Here is a 12,389-nt window from a genome sequence, read left to right as displayed (position 1 = left end):
TGCCTTGATGTCATCATATAAACAGTAATTTGGTTTATGATGATTGTATTTTGATTAATATGTAATCACACACATACACTGATTTCATCTCATGTTGATTATGTATTGATTTAAAGCCAGTCATGTTGCTTTTCAGTAAAGAGTAAATGAAGTTGGTTTGATCAAAAGGAATAATAAATTGATTTATGAATGATCATAATTACAGTAAAATACAGTAAAAACACTGAGATTGCTTATACTGAAAGGTTGTTTTCTGCTAAATCACAGGCCTATTCAAAAAGTGTATTATCCTAATTCCAGTGCCTGCAGCGTTATCATATATTGTAATGAGTGAGCCAAGGCCATGTTGAATTAAGCAATTGTTCATTCTGGAGTGTTGAAGAAAATGTATATATTACATGCTAATGTAATACATTTTATCAAGTTATTCTGAATCAGGTATTGTTACAGGCACGGTGGTGTAGTGGTTAGCGCTGTTGCCTCACAGCAAGAAGGTCCGGGTTCGAGACCCGTGGCCGGCGAGGGCCTTTCTGTGTGGGGTTTGCATGTTCTCCCCGTGTCCGCGTGGGTTTCCTCCGGGTGCTTCGGTTTCCCCCACAGTCCAAAGACATGCAGGTTAGGTTAACTGGTGACTCTAAATTGACCGTAGGTGTGAATGTGAGTGTGAATGGTTGTCTGTGTCTATGTGTCAGCCCTGTGATGACCTGGCGACTTGTCCAGGGTGTACCCCGCCTTTCGCCCGTAGTCAGCTGGGATAGGCTCCAGCTTGCCTGCGACCATGTAGAACAGGATAAAAGTGGCTAGAGATAATGAGATGAGATGAGGTATTGTTACATCACAAGTTCCACAGCTGCGATGTGCATCATTTTTTATCCTATGTTAGACTGGCCAAGTTGTACCCTATCGAGTGTTGTGCTCGTTTGCACCTGCAGCCTGTATCAATCTTTATCTTGTACTGATTTGACTCCAGTCATTCTGAATCATGTATTGTATGCTCTGAATGCTGTGTTGTTCATGATGTATCACTTCTGATCATATTTTTAGAAAGAAAGAAACCTTTATTTGTCACATGCACACTTCAAGCACAGTGAGAGTCATCCTCTGCATTTAACCCATCTGAAGCAGTGAACACACACACACACACACACACACACACACACACACACACACACACACACACCTAGAGCAGTGGGCAGCCACACTACAGTGCTCGGTGAGCAGTCAGGGGTTAAGTACCTTGCTCAAGGGCACTTCAGCCCAAGGCCACCCCACGTTAACCTAACTGCATGTCTTTAGGGGAAACCGGAGCACCCGGAGGAAACCCATGCTGACACAGGGAGAACATGCAAACTCCACACAGAAAGGCCCCCGTCGGCCGCTGGGCTCGAACCCAGAACCTTCTTGTTGTGAGGCGACAATGCTAACCACTACACATATGTTTTGATTCTTTTTGAATGGACTGTTCATACTGGAAAATTTGGCTCAGCTGATACAAAATATGAGAAGTGTGAGATGTACTGCCCAACAGAACATGTTGAAGTGGTATGACCAATGAGAGTATTTGTATACACTGTATTCATTTTGAAACAGTATAAGATGAGAACTTTGTGATTTTGAGTCAGTTCACTCTGCAGACCGAACTCGGCTTTTATTAACTCAAAATCAAAAACTTTTCCGCAAGCTCTTGGACTTTGAATCATTTTTTGCTTGGGAGAGTTGAAGTTTTGAGAGTTTCTATGACATATTATGATTCTCTAATTGGATAACTCTATGAATACACAGGTGTCTGTGTTTCTAAAGAAAAAAAAGTGGCCTGTGACTGTATTTTCCTATACTGCTGTAAATAGGGGGTACAGTAGGAGCCAATTTCTGTCCCCCAAGGTATAATATGCACTAATGTATTCCCTAGGGCTCATTATTGGTCCTTAGGGTAACTTAGGGTGACCAGACGTCCCAGTTTTACCAGGACAGTCCCGATTTGGGGTTGTGTGTCCTGAGTCCCGACAAAAGTCTGTCGGGACACGGATATGTCCCGGTTTTCGCCACTCGCGACGTTTGCGACTGAGCAGCGTGGGAATCATTAGCGGAGAAATGTCTGCATTTACTATTTTGATGAATTGACAGGAATCGCAAACTTTCCTGGTTACCGCCCCCTGGCCCTGTGGCATGGGTGTTTACTTAGCCACATTATTCCAGACAACAGAATGTGTTGCCATGCAACAATAAAATAAACATTAACTGGCGCGAATGTTCTTTGTCTAGCAGCTAGCAGCAGTAATGCCGCAGCAATTATGCTGAAAAGAAAATGTACCTTTTCTAAAGATTTACAGGGCACCTACCCCTTCCTCTGAGAGGTGCAGAACAATGCGCACGAAGCCTACTGCACACACTGTAAGTGTTCCTTCTCCGTAGCCCACGGTGGTAACGCCGATATACAGGATCACATTAAAACTCTTCTTGTAAATATACGTAGGCTAATGCATTTTGTTTAGGGTGGGCGGATTGACAGTCGCCTTAGCTTTGTTCCTGTGCTTTGTTCTTGTACTGAGTTGGGTAGCCTATGTTGCAAATGATGTGCGCTCCTGTGGGGGCTTTCCTCGGGCTGTCGCCCCTCTCCTCCTTTACTGCTGTTTTGTTTGAGTGTATATTCTCAAATCACTTGTCTCTTTTTTGTTTCTGTTTAACATACCATTCTGACAGTTTGGCCATATTGCTGTGTTGAACAGCTTGTTGCACCTTCCATTAAAGCGTTCACTTTTGTACACATCTTCTTGCTTTATTCATTCAGTTGTGGGGAATGGTTAGTAAGGTTGATTCTGCCCTTATGAAAATCTACCATGGTTTACTATGGTTTTACCATGGTTTTATGTAGTAACCATGGTTATACTATGGTTTTTATGTAGTAACCATGATTCTACCATGGTATCTCATGGTTATTCTAAGTACTATGAACCAACCATAGCATTACTGTGGTTTATACATAGTACTGCAGTAGCTGTGGTAGCATCATAGTTGTATGTGTAATAGGTCATAGTAACTATGAAATTAGTTTAAAAAGGGATAGTATGGTTTTTAAAAGGATGCACTAACTGTAGTATTACCATGCTTTCGTCCAACAGTCAATGCTGTAGAGAAGGATCTTGATTAACAGCCCAGATACATTAACATTTACCATAGTGAAACCATGGTTAAATCATGGTTAAACCATAGTCATGAACCATGGTTTTCATGGTTACCCAAAAAACCATGAAAACCATGAATAACTATAAACCATGGTAAAACCATGGTTAGTTTTCATAGTAAAACCATGGTTAATTTTCGTAAGGGTGACCTAGGCTATGTTGAGGTCACATATCTACTTTTTAAGTTCATGCTATAGTGCATACAATTTTAGAGATATAGCCTACATGTGCATATGCATTCTTCTTGGTGTTCTCACAAACAGGTGAAATAAATCAGTTTAAATTTGGCCTATGGACATAGCCTGGCCTATTCTCAGCCATTACAAAATCTGCTGTCTGACCATAATTTAACTGATCTGTATACCACTATGCTACTAGATAACAAAATGTCTGTTTGTTTTATTTCATGTGAGATGTTGATAAATGTGAGCTTCAACAAAATAAGAGCACCTCTCTGAGTGTCATGTTTACGTAAAAAAAGGTGTGCGTGCACGAGCATGGTCGCGCGCAAAAGTGTCCCGGTTTCAGACTAGGGCAGACCTGGGCATTTTACGGCCCGCGGGCCGCATCCGGCCCTTTGGTTCATTCTGACCGGCCCGCGTAAGGTTAATTAGAAATTACAAAATAAACATATTTTCTAATTTTACCTCATGTATGGACTGAATGTGCATTGCTTTTATCTTGAAGTTGTGTTCAACAAAAACGCAATGCGCGTGACATGAAATTCCACGAAAACCTAATCCCGCGATAACTACTTCTGTAATTTGTCCAGACCAACCACAAACTTGTATGTCATCCTTCAAATGATCCAGCCAATCACATAGTGTGACGTCACCAGCAGGCGCCGGAGCCCGAGCCGATCTGTAGATCTGATACCTACACCGAATCGATGTTTTCAGTGATGAAGTTTAACAAATCCAGGTATAGATCCTCTCTCACCGATAATCATCTGTCAGCTGTGCTTCGCATCTCCACCTCAGACATTCAACCTGACTCTGATGCACTTGTTAAAGACCAACAGAGACTAGATTTCTCTTACCGAACAAATAAAAAACTGAAAAACACCAAATGAGGTGATTAGACTACAAATGTGGGCATCATTATTATAATATGATGTATCTTGCTTAATATTTGGAGTAGAAAAACAATATTGTGATGTCTTTATTGTGTTTTGGGGTGAATGTGACTGAAAAAAAAATGGTACAAACGTTCACGTTTTGTTAACCATTGTTTTGGGAAATTTGATTGAATAAATTACATTTTTTGTAAGGCAACCTCTTTTTTTTCCATACTCTTACCAGTTGGTAAAAACAATGTTATTTACTGCTTTATATAAAGAAATACAATTAATATTATGCAGAATTTAGTTCAGCCTTTTGGTCCGGCCCTCCACAAAATTTTCTGTTTCTCATGTGGCCCCATGGAAAAAATAATTGCCCACCCCTGGACTAGGGAAATCTGGTCACCCTAAGGTAACTATGTTTACGTTTTTAGGGACAAAAAGGCACATACATGTTCCCAAACAAGGACACAAATAAGTACCTTAGTGGGTACTGTCCCACTGACAAGCTGTTGTCCCTCGAAAGGAACATTTTGTGAAACTGTACGAGCCAATTCTTACACCTCTGAAGGAAAGGGTTCTCATTGCCGCGTGACAGAGCCGTACCGCAGCGACTGTCGCAAATCCGTTGCCGTAAAATGTGACTGAAATACGGCCCTGTTGTAATGTAGAAGGAGGGGCGAGAGAGCGAGAGGGACGGAGGGTATTGAAACCAAAAACAGAAACCTGCCTTAAAATCATTCTTCCTTGAAGCCGAAACCGCTCTTATCTGTAATAACATGGAGGATAGAAGTATCGATCAGAAAAGGCTCCCTGGCGTCAGAGAGGGTGAGTAGAAGAGTGATGCGGCTGCGCTCGAGTTATTGATGACTTCTTTGACATGTTTGTGACATATGCTGTAAAATTAAACAGCCTATACGCTTCCATTTACCTTCTCGGATTTTCTACACACAGTTTAGTGGTGTCATTGCGCGAAAAAAAAAATCTGCTGCAGCACCATAATCTATGCTGCCACGCAGCTGCAGGGATTAGAGCTTTGACTTCCTGCCATAATACAGGAATAATTAAAGCTTGCTTTCTAACTCAGGAGTAGTCTACGTGTTCATGCACCATACACACCAGCATTACTGTGGTTGTCCTGGTGTATACACGAGCACAGTCTTTTATTGATGATGTAGATGGCATGGTGTCGCATTGGTTCAGTCGCTGGTACACAACATGCTGTTGTTTATTGTGTATTATTTTCCTCACAGCTCCAATTTTATCTAAATAAACAAAGCGTTAGGGATCAACACAAATAAGATATCTGGCAGGTGACCTCTGAGAGCTGTGTCTTATGTCAGCAGACTTTACACTGCCACTTTTTCTTTCTAAATCTCTGTATATTAATTTTGTATTAGTAATCTGTTGTGTATATTGATCTCAAACCTTATAATAAAATCAAAGGGTTGTTCAAGATCCCATTGTTTTGGCCCGTATTAGAGTCGATAAAATGGTTATTAACCCTTTCATGCATATCTGGATTTATTTTAATTTAAAATTACATTTTTTTGTAAATGTTGCCACGGTGGTGTAGTGGTTAGCACTGTCGCCTCACAGCAAGAAGGTTCTGGGTTTGAGTCCAGCAGCTGACCCGGGCCTTTCTGTGCGGAGTTTGCATGTTCTCCCCGTGTCTGCGTGGGTTTCCTCCGGGTGCTCCGGTTTCCCCCACAGTCCAAAGACATACAGGTTAGGTTAACTGGTGTCTCCAAATTGACTGTAGGTGTGAATAGTTGTCTTTCTTTATGTGTCGGCCCTGCTGTGATCTGGCAGCTTGTCCAGGGTGTACCCTGCCTCTCACCCATAGTCAGCTGGGATAGGGTTCAGCTTGCCTGCGACCCTGCACAGGATAAGTGGTTACGGATAATGGATGGATTTTTTTTTTTTTTGTAAATATCACATTTACAAGGAAATGGAGTGTCTATGTGAATACTATAACACACAACATATAACACCTGAAATTATACCCGAACAATTTTTAAAAAAAAAAGGAGACAAAAATGTTGTCTAAAATATCAAATGTAATACTGATGTCCAAGATTACAGAAAATACCATTTCTGAATAATATACATTTCTTGACATGTGTAAATGAAATGTATTCGGTTGAGGTTTGTTGCATGATGCAGCTGATTTTGGAGGGAAAATGGGTTCTATCACAGACACAAACAACCATTCATTCTCACATTTGCACCAATGGGCAATTTATAGTAGGCAGTTGATCTAATTTTCATGTCTTGGGGTTGTGGGAGGAAACCGGAGCACCTGGAGGAAACCCATGTATTCAAATTCAAAACACTTTGTCCCCTAGTGGCAATTTAAAGGCACGCAGAGAACATGGAAACTCCACAGAGAAAGTCCCCAGTTGACTAACCACTGCATCACCATGCCGCCTGCTACCTACCACCGTGCCGCCTGCTACCTACCACCGTGCCGCCTGCTACCTATCTAGCTAAAACTGCCAAAAATACAGACCATGTTGGTGATATCTGCAATATTATAGGTACATCTGCAATATGGTATCCGGTTATTTAGCACAAAAATCTTTTAGCACAACTCTGGAATATGGTCACAGTAATTGGGGGAAAAAATACTCATCTTGATATAAGAAGGGGTTTATTATGATTGCTTATGGACTGGAAGCCAGAATTTCTGCTGCTGTGCGTGTTAAGGATCAGTTGTTGATCCATGAAACGTGGACTGAAAATCCAATTGTAGTGAGACCCTGGTGTGGGTGGAGCACAGAAGCATGGCAGGCGGCTGTTTGCGTTGAAGTGGGTTCTTTATAGCTTTTCAGCATAGGGCTCAAGAAACTCTCACTCTCTCACACACGCACGCACACACACAGGCTGTTAACGAGCCCTCGGTGCCGACCTCCCCTTCTCACTCTCCTTTTATCGGGCGCGGTCACTGAAGGAGACACACAAACGCACGTTAATTGACAACAGGTGTAGTGACATGACCACTCACCTTCCCTGACTCCACCCTCCATTCACAGACCGACGCTCGGCCACGCCCCTGCTGCCACATGCCCCTGCTGCCACATACCCCCACCGCCCGACTCAGGCCGGGGAGCCTGAGGTGGGTGTGGCTGGGCAGGGGCAAAAACACGTCAGAAACTGGGCTACCTCTGTGAGCTGGGTCGGGGAGAGGTGGTCTCCACAGGGGACCGGAGTAGTAGGCGAGGTCAACTTTCTTTTTTGAACCTCTGGCCCCAACTCCGCCTTCTCCGGAATTACTGACACCAACACCACAGTGACTTCCTCATTCCAATGTTTTAATAGATTGAGGTGGTAGATCTGTAATGCCCCACCCCTGTCCGTTCGCCTCACCTCATAGTCGACATCCCCAACTCGCCGTGTGACCTCGAAGGGTCCTTGCCACTTAGCGACCAATTTGGAGCTCGACGTGGGCAAAAACACAAGTACTTTGTCTCCTGGTGTGAACTCCCTAAGGCGCGTGCCCCTGTCGTACAGTCGGACTTGACGTTCTTGCACCTGCCGCAAATTCTCCTGGGCTAAGTGCGTGAGAGTGTGGAGCTTGGCACGCAGGTCGAGAACGTATTGAATTTCGTTCTTACTGGGTGAAGGTCCCAATTTTCATGTAGCATGTCCAAAATGCCACGCGGCTTACGCCCATATAACAATTCAAACGGTGAAAACCCTGTGGAGGCTTGCGGGACCTCTCATACTGCAAATAACAGGGGCTCGAGCCACTTATCCCAATTACGTGCATCTTCGCTTACGAACTTCCGAATTATATTTTTGAGAGTTCGATTAAACCGTTCTACTAAGCCATCTGTTTGTGGGTGATAGACGCTGGTGCGGATAGGCTTAATCCCCAATAGCCTATACAGCTCGCGCAGTGTGTGTGACATGAACGTAGTGCCCTGGTCTGTCAGAATTTCTTTTGGAATCCCGACCCGGGAGTAAAGTGGAAGAGCGCCTCTGCAATACTGCGTGCTGAGATACTGCGGAGAGGCACTGCTTCTGGATACCGCGTTGCATAGTCCACCAGAACTAAAATAAAGTGATATCCCCGTGGTGACCGATCTAATGGCCCGACGAGATCCATCCCAATTCTTTCAAAAGGGGTCTCGATTAAAGGGAGAGGGCGCAAAGGTGCTTTTGAAGTGGCCGCGGGATTTACTAATTGGCATTTGCGGCACGCCACACACCACCGACGGACATCCCCGCGAATCCCTGGCCAATAGAACCGGGCCATTATTCGGGCTAGTGTCTTATCCTGCCCTTAGTGTCTGGCCATGGGATTAAAGTGAGCCGCCTGGAATACGAGTCCCCGGCGGCTCTTTGGAATTAATAACTGCATTGTCTTTTCAGTTTGAGTGTCCTGCATTACTCGGTATGGCCTATCCTTAATAATAGCAAAGTAGGGGAAGGCCGGCATCGCATTTGGCTGGAGAACTTGACCATCGATTACTCTCACTTGGTCAAATGCATGCCGCAGAGTCCCGTCTCGCGACTGCTCTAATGGGAAATCCCCAAGAGAAATCCCCAAGGGAATCCCTGAGAGAGGGAGGAGGGGCGGGGCGCTCCTCACTCCGAGTATCGCCTGGACGCAGTGCTGACGTAGACGGCTCTGTGACAGCTTCTCCCGCCAATGCTACTCCGGGGCTTTCCCCAGATGAATTACTGCAGGACCCACTCTTCACTATGTGCGTCATTAACTCCTTAAACCCTGGCCAGTCAGTCCCCAAAATTAGCGAGTGGGTGAGACGAGGGTTAACTGCTGCCTTTACACTATGTTTTTCCCCTCGAAATAGAATGTGGACCGACACTAAAGGGTAGTTGTGAACATCTCCATGCACACACAGCATCTTCACCATTCGTGCTCTCCCCAATGCCTCACCTTGCGCCAGGCTTTGGTGGATTGAGGTCTGATTACAGCCAGAATCCACCAAAGCCTGATACGTATCCCCTTGGAAACTTACCGGTATTCGATATGCTTCAGCCCGATCGAGGGCGGTTTCTGGCGCGTGGGGGACCAGGACCACCGCGCCCACCTCCATCGCGGAGCACTGATGTTGGAGATGTCCCGGCTCCCCGTAGCGCCAGCACACCGGCCCAGGCTGTCCCTCTGCACCGGTGTTACGGACATCACTCACCTGAGGGGGAGGAGACACAGACAAGGGAAGGGGGAAACGGGAGGACACCACGGGTGCACCAGGCTGGCTGGGGGGGAGCCACCCCCCGTGGTGGGGGAATGGAGCGAGGACGGGAAGCAGAGGGAGAGAGAGAGGAGAAGAGGAGGCACGCCTTCCTGCCATCGGAACCGCCGCCATGTGGTCCTCTGCCAGCTCGATCGCCTGGTCCAGAGATGCTGGGCGATGACACTGGACCCACTCCTCCGGTCCTTCCAGAAGTCGTGTGACGAGCTGTTCCAGTGTCACCAGGTTGATCACTCCCTCTGCGTCGTGGTCGTCTGCCCTCAGCCACCGCTGGCAGGCGTCCCGGAGTTGCTGCCCGAACGCGAGTGAACGGCCGGCCAACCTTCACCAAGCGCAGTGAGTGGAAGCGCTGCCGTTGTTGCTCTGGGGAGCGGCTGACACATTGGAGGATGGCTCTCCGAAGGTCCGTGTATACGAGCCGGCTGTCGGCGGGGAGCTGCAGCGCGGCCAGCTGCGCCTTGCCCATCAGCAGGGGGAGGAGGCGTGCCATGCGCTGGTCCACCGGCCAACCTCACGTCTCCGCTGCCTGCTCAAAGAGCGCGAGGAAGGTTTCCGGGTCGTCGTGCGGGCCCATCTTCAATAGGGTGAGGTGGGGAGGGTCCTCTCCAGTGGCGGTCGTGGGCCCCGACGATGCGAGCAGGTGCCGGAACGCCTGGCGGTCTTCCTGTTGGGCCAGCATCAAGGCTTCGAACCGTTGTTCTTGCTCCTTCTGGAGGGCGACCAGCGCTTGGTGCTGGTTCTGCTGGGCTGTGGCGAGGGCATGGATGAGGTCCTAGAACAGTGAGGAGGACTCCATGGGGCTGTTCCCTTCTGCACTCGTCCCAGGTTTCAGCACCACTGTAGCGAGACCCTGGTGTGGGTGGAGCACAGAAGCACGGCAGACGGCTGTTTGCATTGAAGTGGGTTTTTTATTTTATAGCTTTTCAACATAGGGCTCAAGAAACACACTCGTACGCACGCACGCACACACACAGGCTGTTAACGAGCCCTCGGTGCCGACCTCCTTTTATTGGGCGCGGTCACTGAAGGAGACACACAAACACATGTTACTTGACAATAGGTGTAGTGACACGACCACTCGCCTTCCCTGACTCAGTCCTCCATTCACAGACCGACGCTCGGCCACGCCCCTGCTGCCACACCAATTCTTTGGAGTCTTTGGATATTTGTAGTTAAGCCATAACAAACCTTGAATTGTGGGCACCTTCACAGATAACTTCAGTCACTTCTGATCATATTACAAATTCAACGGACTGTCAATAATTACACATTTGCCGAATTAATTAAACCGGAGTTAATTATGTCTCTTTCCCTGCTTGACATGTTTTGCCGACTAAGAGCGGAATCTGTTCCTAAAGATTTATTCAAATTATTAAGTCCATTTGATATCACGTATTACTGTTTTCATATGTATTTGATTTAATAAAGCCACAAAGTCTTTCACTGAAAAAAGACCAATTTCAATGAGAAGTGAATCATGTCTCCTTAGTAACCAACAGTTGTGATGTGTAAGCAAATGAAAGAAACTTCCACTCAAGGATTTTAGAATGAATGGCAATTAAAGTGCAATATAAATGTTCAGGAATGATAAAACAACCAAAATTAATATATCAAATGTTTATAATACGGCAATCGTGAAGCAAGAAGAGATGATGCTAAGATGCACTGGTTGTTTGATCAAGACAAGTCTCAAAGCTGTGGAGAGTTTACAGGGAAATTCACTTTGTTGCAGCATGTTTATATTTGATTTAAATAGTTTTGTTCAATGCCATCAACTGCTAAAGAAACGTTATTTAACACTAAAATTATCAAATCAGTATACCACAAACACTCATTTGTAGATTGTGCAAAAAAAAAAAACGCAGTGCACAGATTAGCAAGTTCGCGCAAGTTCATCAGATCAAGAACAGCTTGCACTTTATTTGAATAATAATAATAATAATAATAATAATAATAATAAAAAAGTCTATTGTGTTTTTACATCATTCTTTAAACCTGTCGTTGAAATATCAATGGGATAGATGGCAAAAAATTTCACTTTTCTCATCTTATTGTTCTCTTTTAATTGAGCATTCTGTGAACAGAAATGGATGTGTATATATACTATGATATCCAGCATAGTGTGGAAATAAGTGTTCTTGGATCTTGTGCTAAAAGACTTTTGTGCTAAATAACTGCAAACCTGCAATATTATCGCCCTGTGGTGTTTGTTTTTCAGCTGTTGTTTTGCAGTTTTAATTAGCCATTGCGAGATTTTGTTTTTAATAATGCTAGCTAGCCGTAACGATACCACTGTTTCTCAAACTTTTTCAGACCAAGGACCACTTTATCTGTTAAAAAAAAATAAAAAATTTTCGTGGACCACCTAACTCCCTAAATATCCTGAACAAAAAAACAATGAGCCTAAAGTGCACACTAATGAAATGACAGTTTTACAAATAGTATTGCCAACTCACTCATTGTTGTCCTTCTCTTAATGGGAAGAATGGTGCTGCTTATTCTGATACATCACTGAAGTAATGTCTGGCTCCAAACTGGATAGTTTTAATGTCATATTGGGGGCCACACTGATCCGGTTGCGCTGCTTTATTTTCTCAAACAAAGAATCATCATGTCTTTGCACTTTGTCCTTGTTTGTGTCAGATTTTCCTTGTGCTTTTCTTTTAACTGACCCGGTCTTCAGCCACTGATCCATTATCTTTTTGACAGTTTGATGTCAAATCTAACTTGGTTACTTGTAGTTTCTCTGCATTCCACATTCAGAAGTGACGTTGATATGAAAGTGTAATCTAAACTGACGGAGCTATAGGCAATGCTACAAAATTGTTGGCTTGCTCAATGTCAGACAGAATCAAATAATAGGCTACTATTTGAATTTACACAGGATTTTATTAAAAAAAGAAGACAACTCATCTCTCAGAG

At 44.7% G+C, this 12,389-nt stretch overlaps 1 protein-coding gene across 3 annotated transcripts in view; it reads left to right on the top strand.

The window, feature by feature from the left end:
* The first annotated feature begins 4,920 nt into the window (after positions 1–4,920).
* ccdc50a (coiled-coil domain containing 50a) overlaps positions 4,921–12,389 on the top strand; it is a 72,624-nt gene continuing 65,155 nt past the window's right edge. For all 3 annotated transcript variants that reach the window (XM_060941827.1, XM_060941826.1, XM_060941825.1), the window contains exon 1: positions 4,921–5,070. In XM_060941827.1, the coding sequence (XP_060797810.1) occupies positions 5,022–5,070 (49 nt within the window). In that variant the 5' untranslated portion in view covers positions 4,921–5,021. The remainder of the gene's footprint in view (positions 5,071–12,389) is intronic.

This window comes from Neoarius graeffei, chromosome 15 (genome assembly GCF_027579695.1).
Source record: "Neoarius graeffei isolate fNeoGra1 chromosome 15, fNeoGra1.pri, whole genome shotgun sequence".
NCBI lineage: Eukaryota > Metazoa > Chordata > Actinopteri > Siluriformes > Ariidae > Neoarius > Neoarius graeffei.
This window is presented reverse-complemented; position numbering and strand designations above follow the sequence as displayed.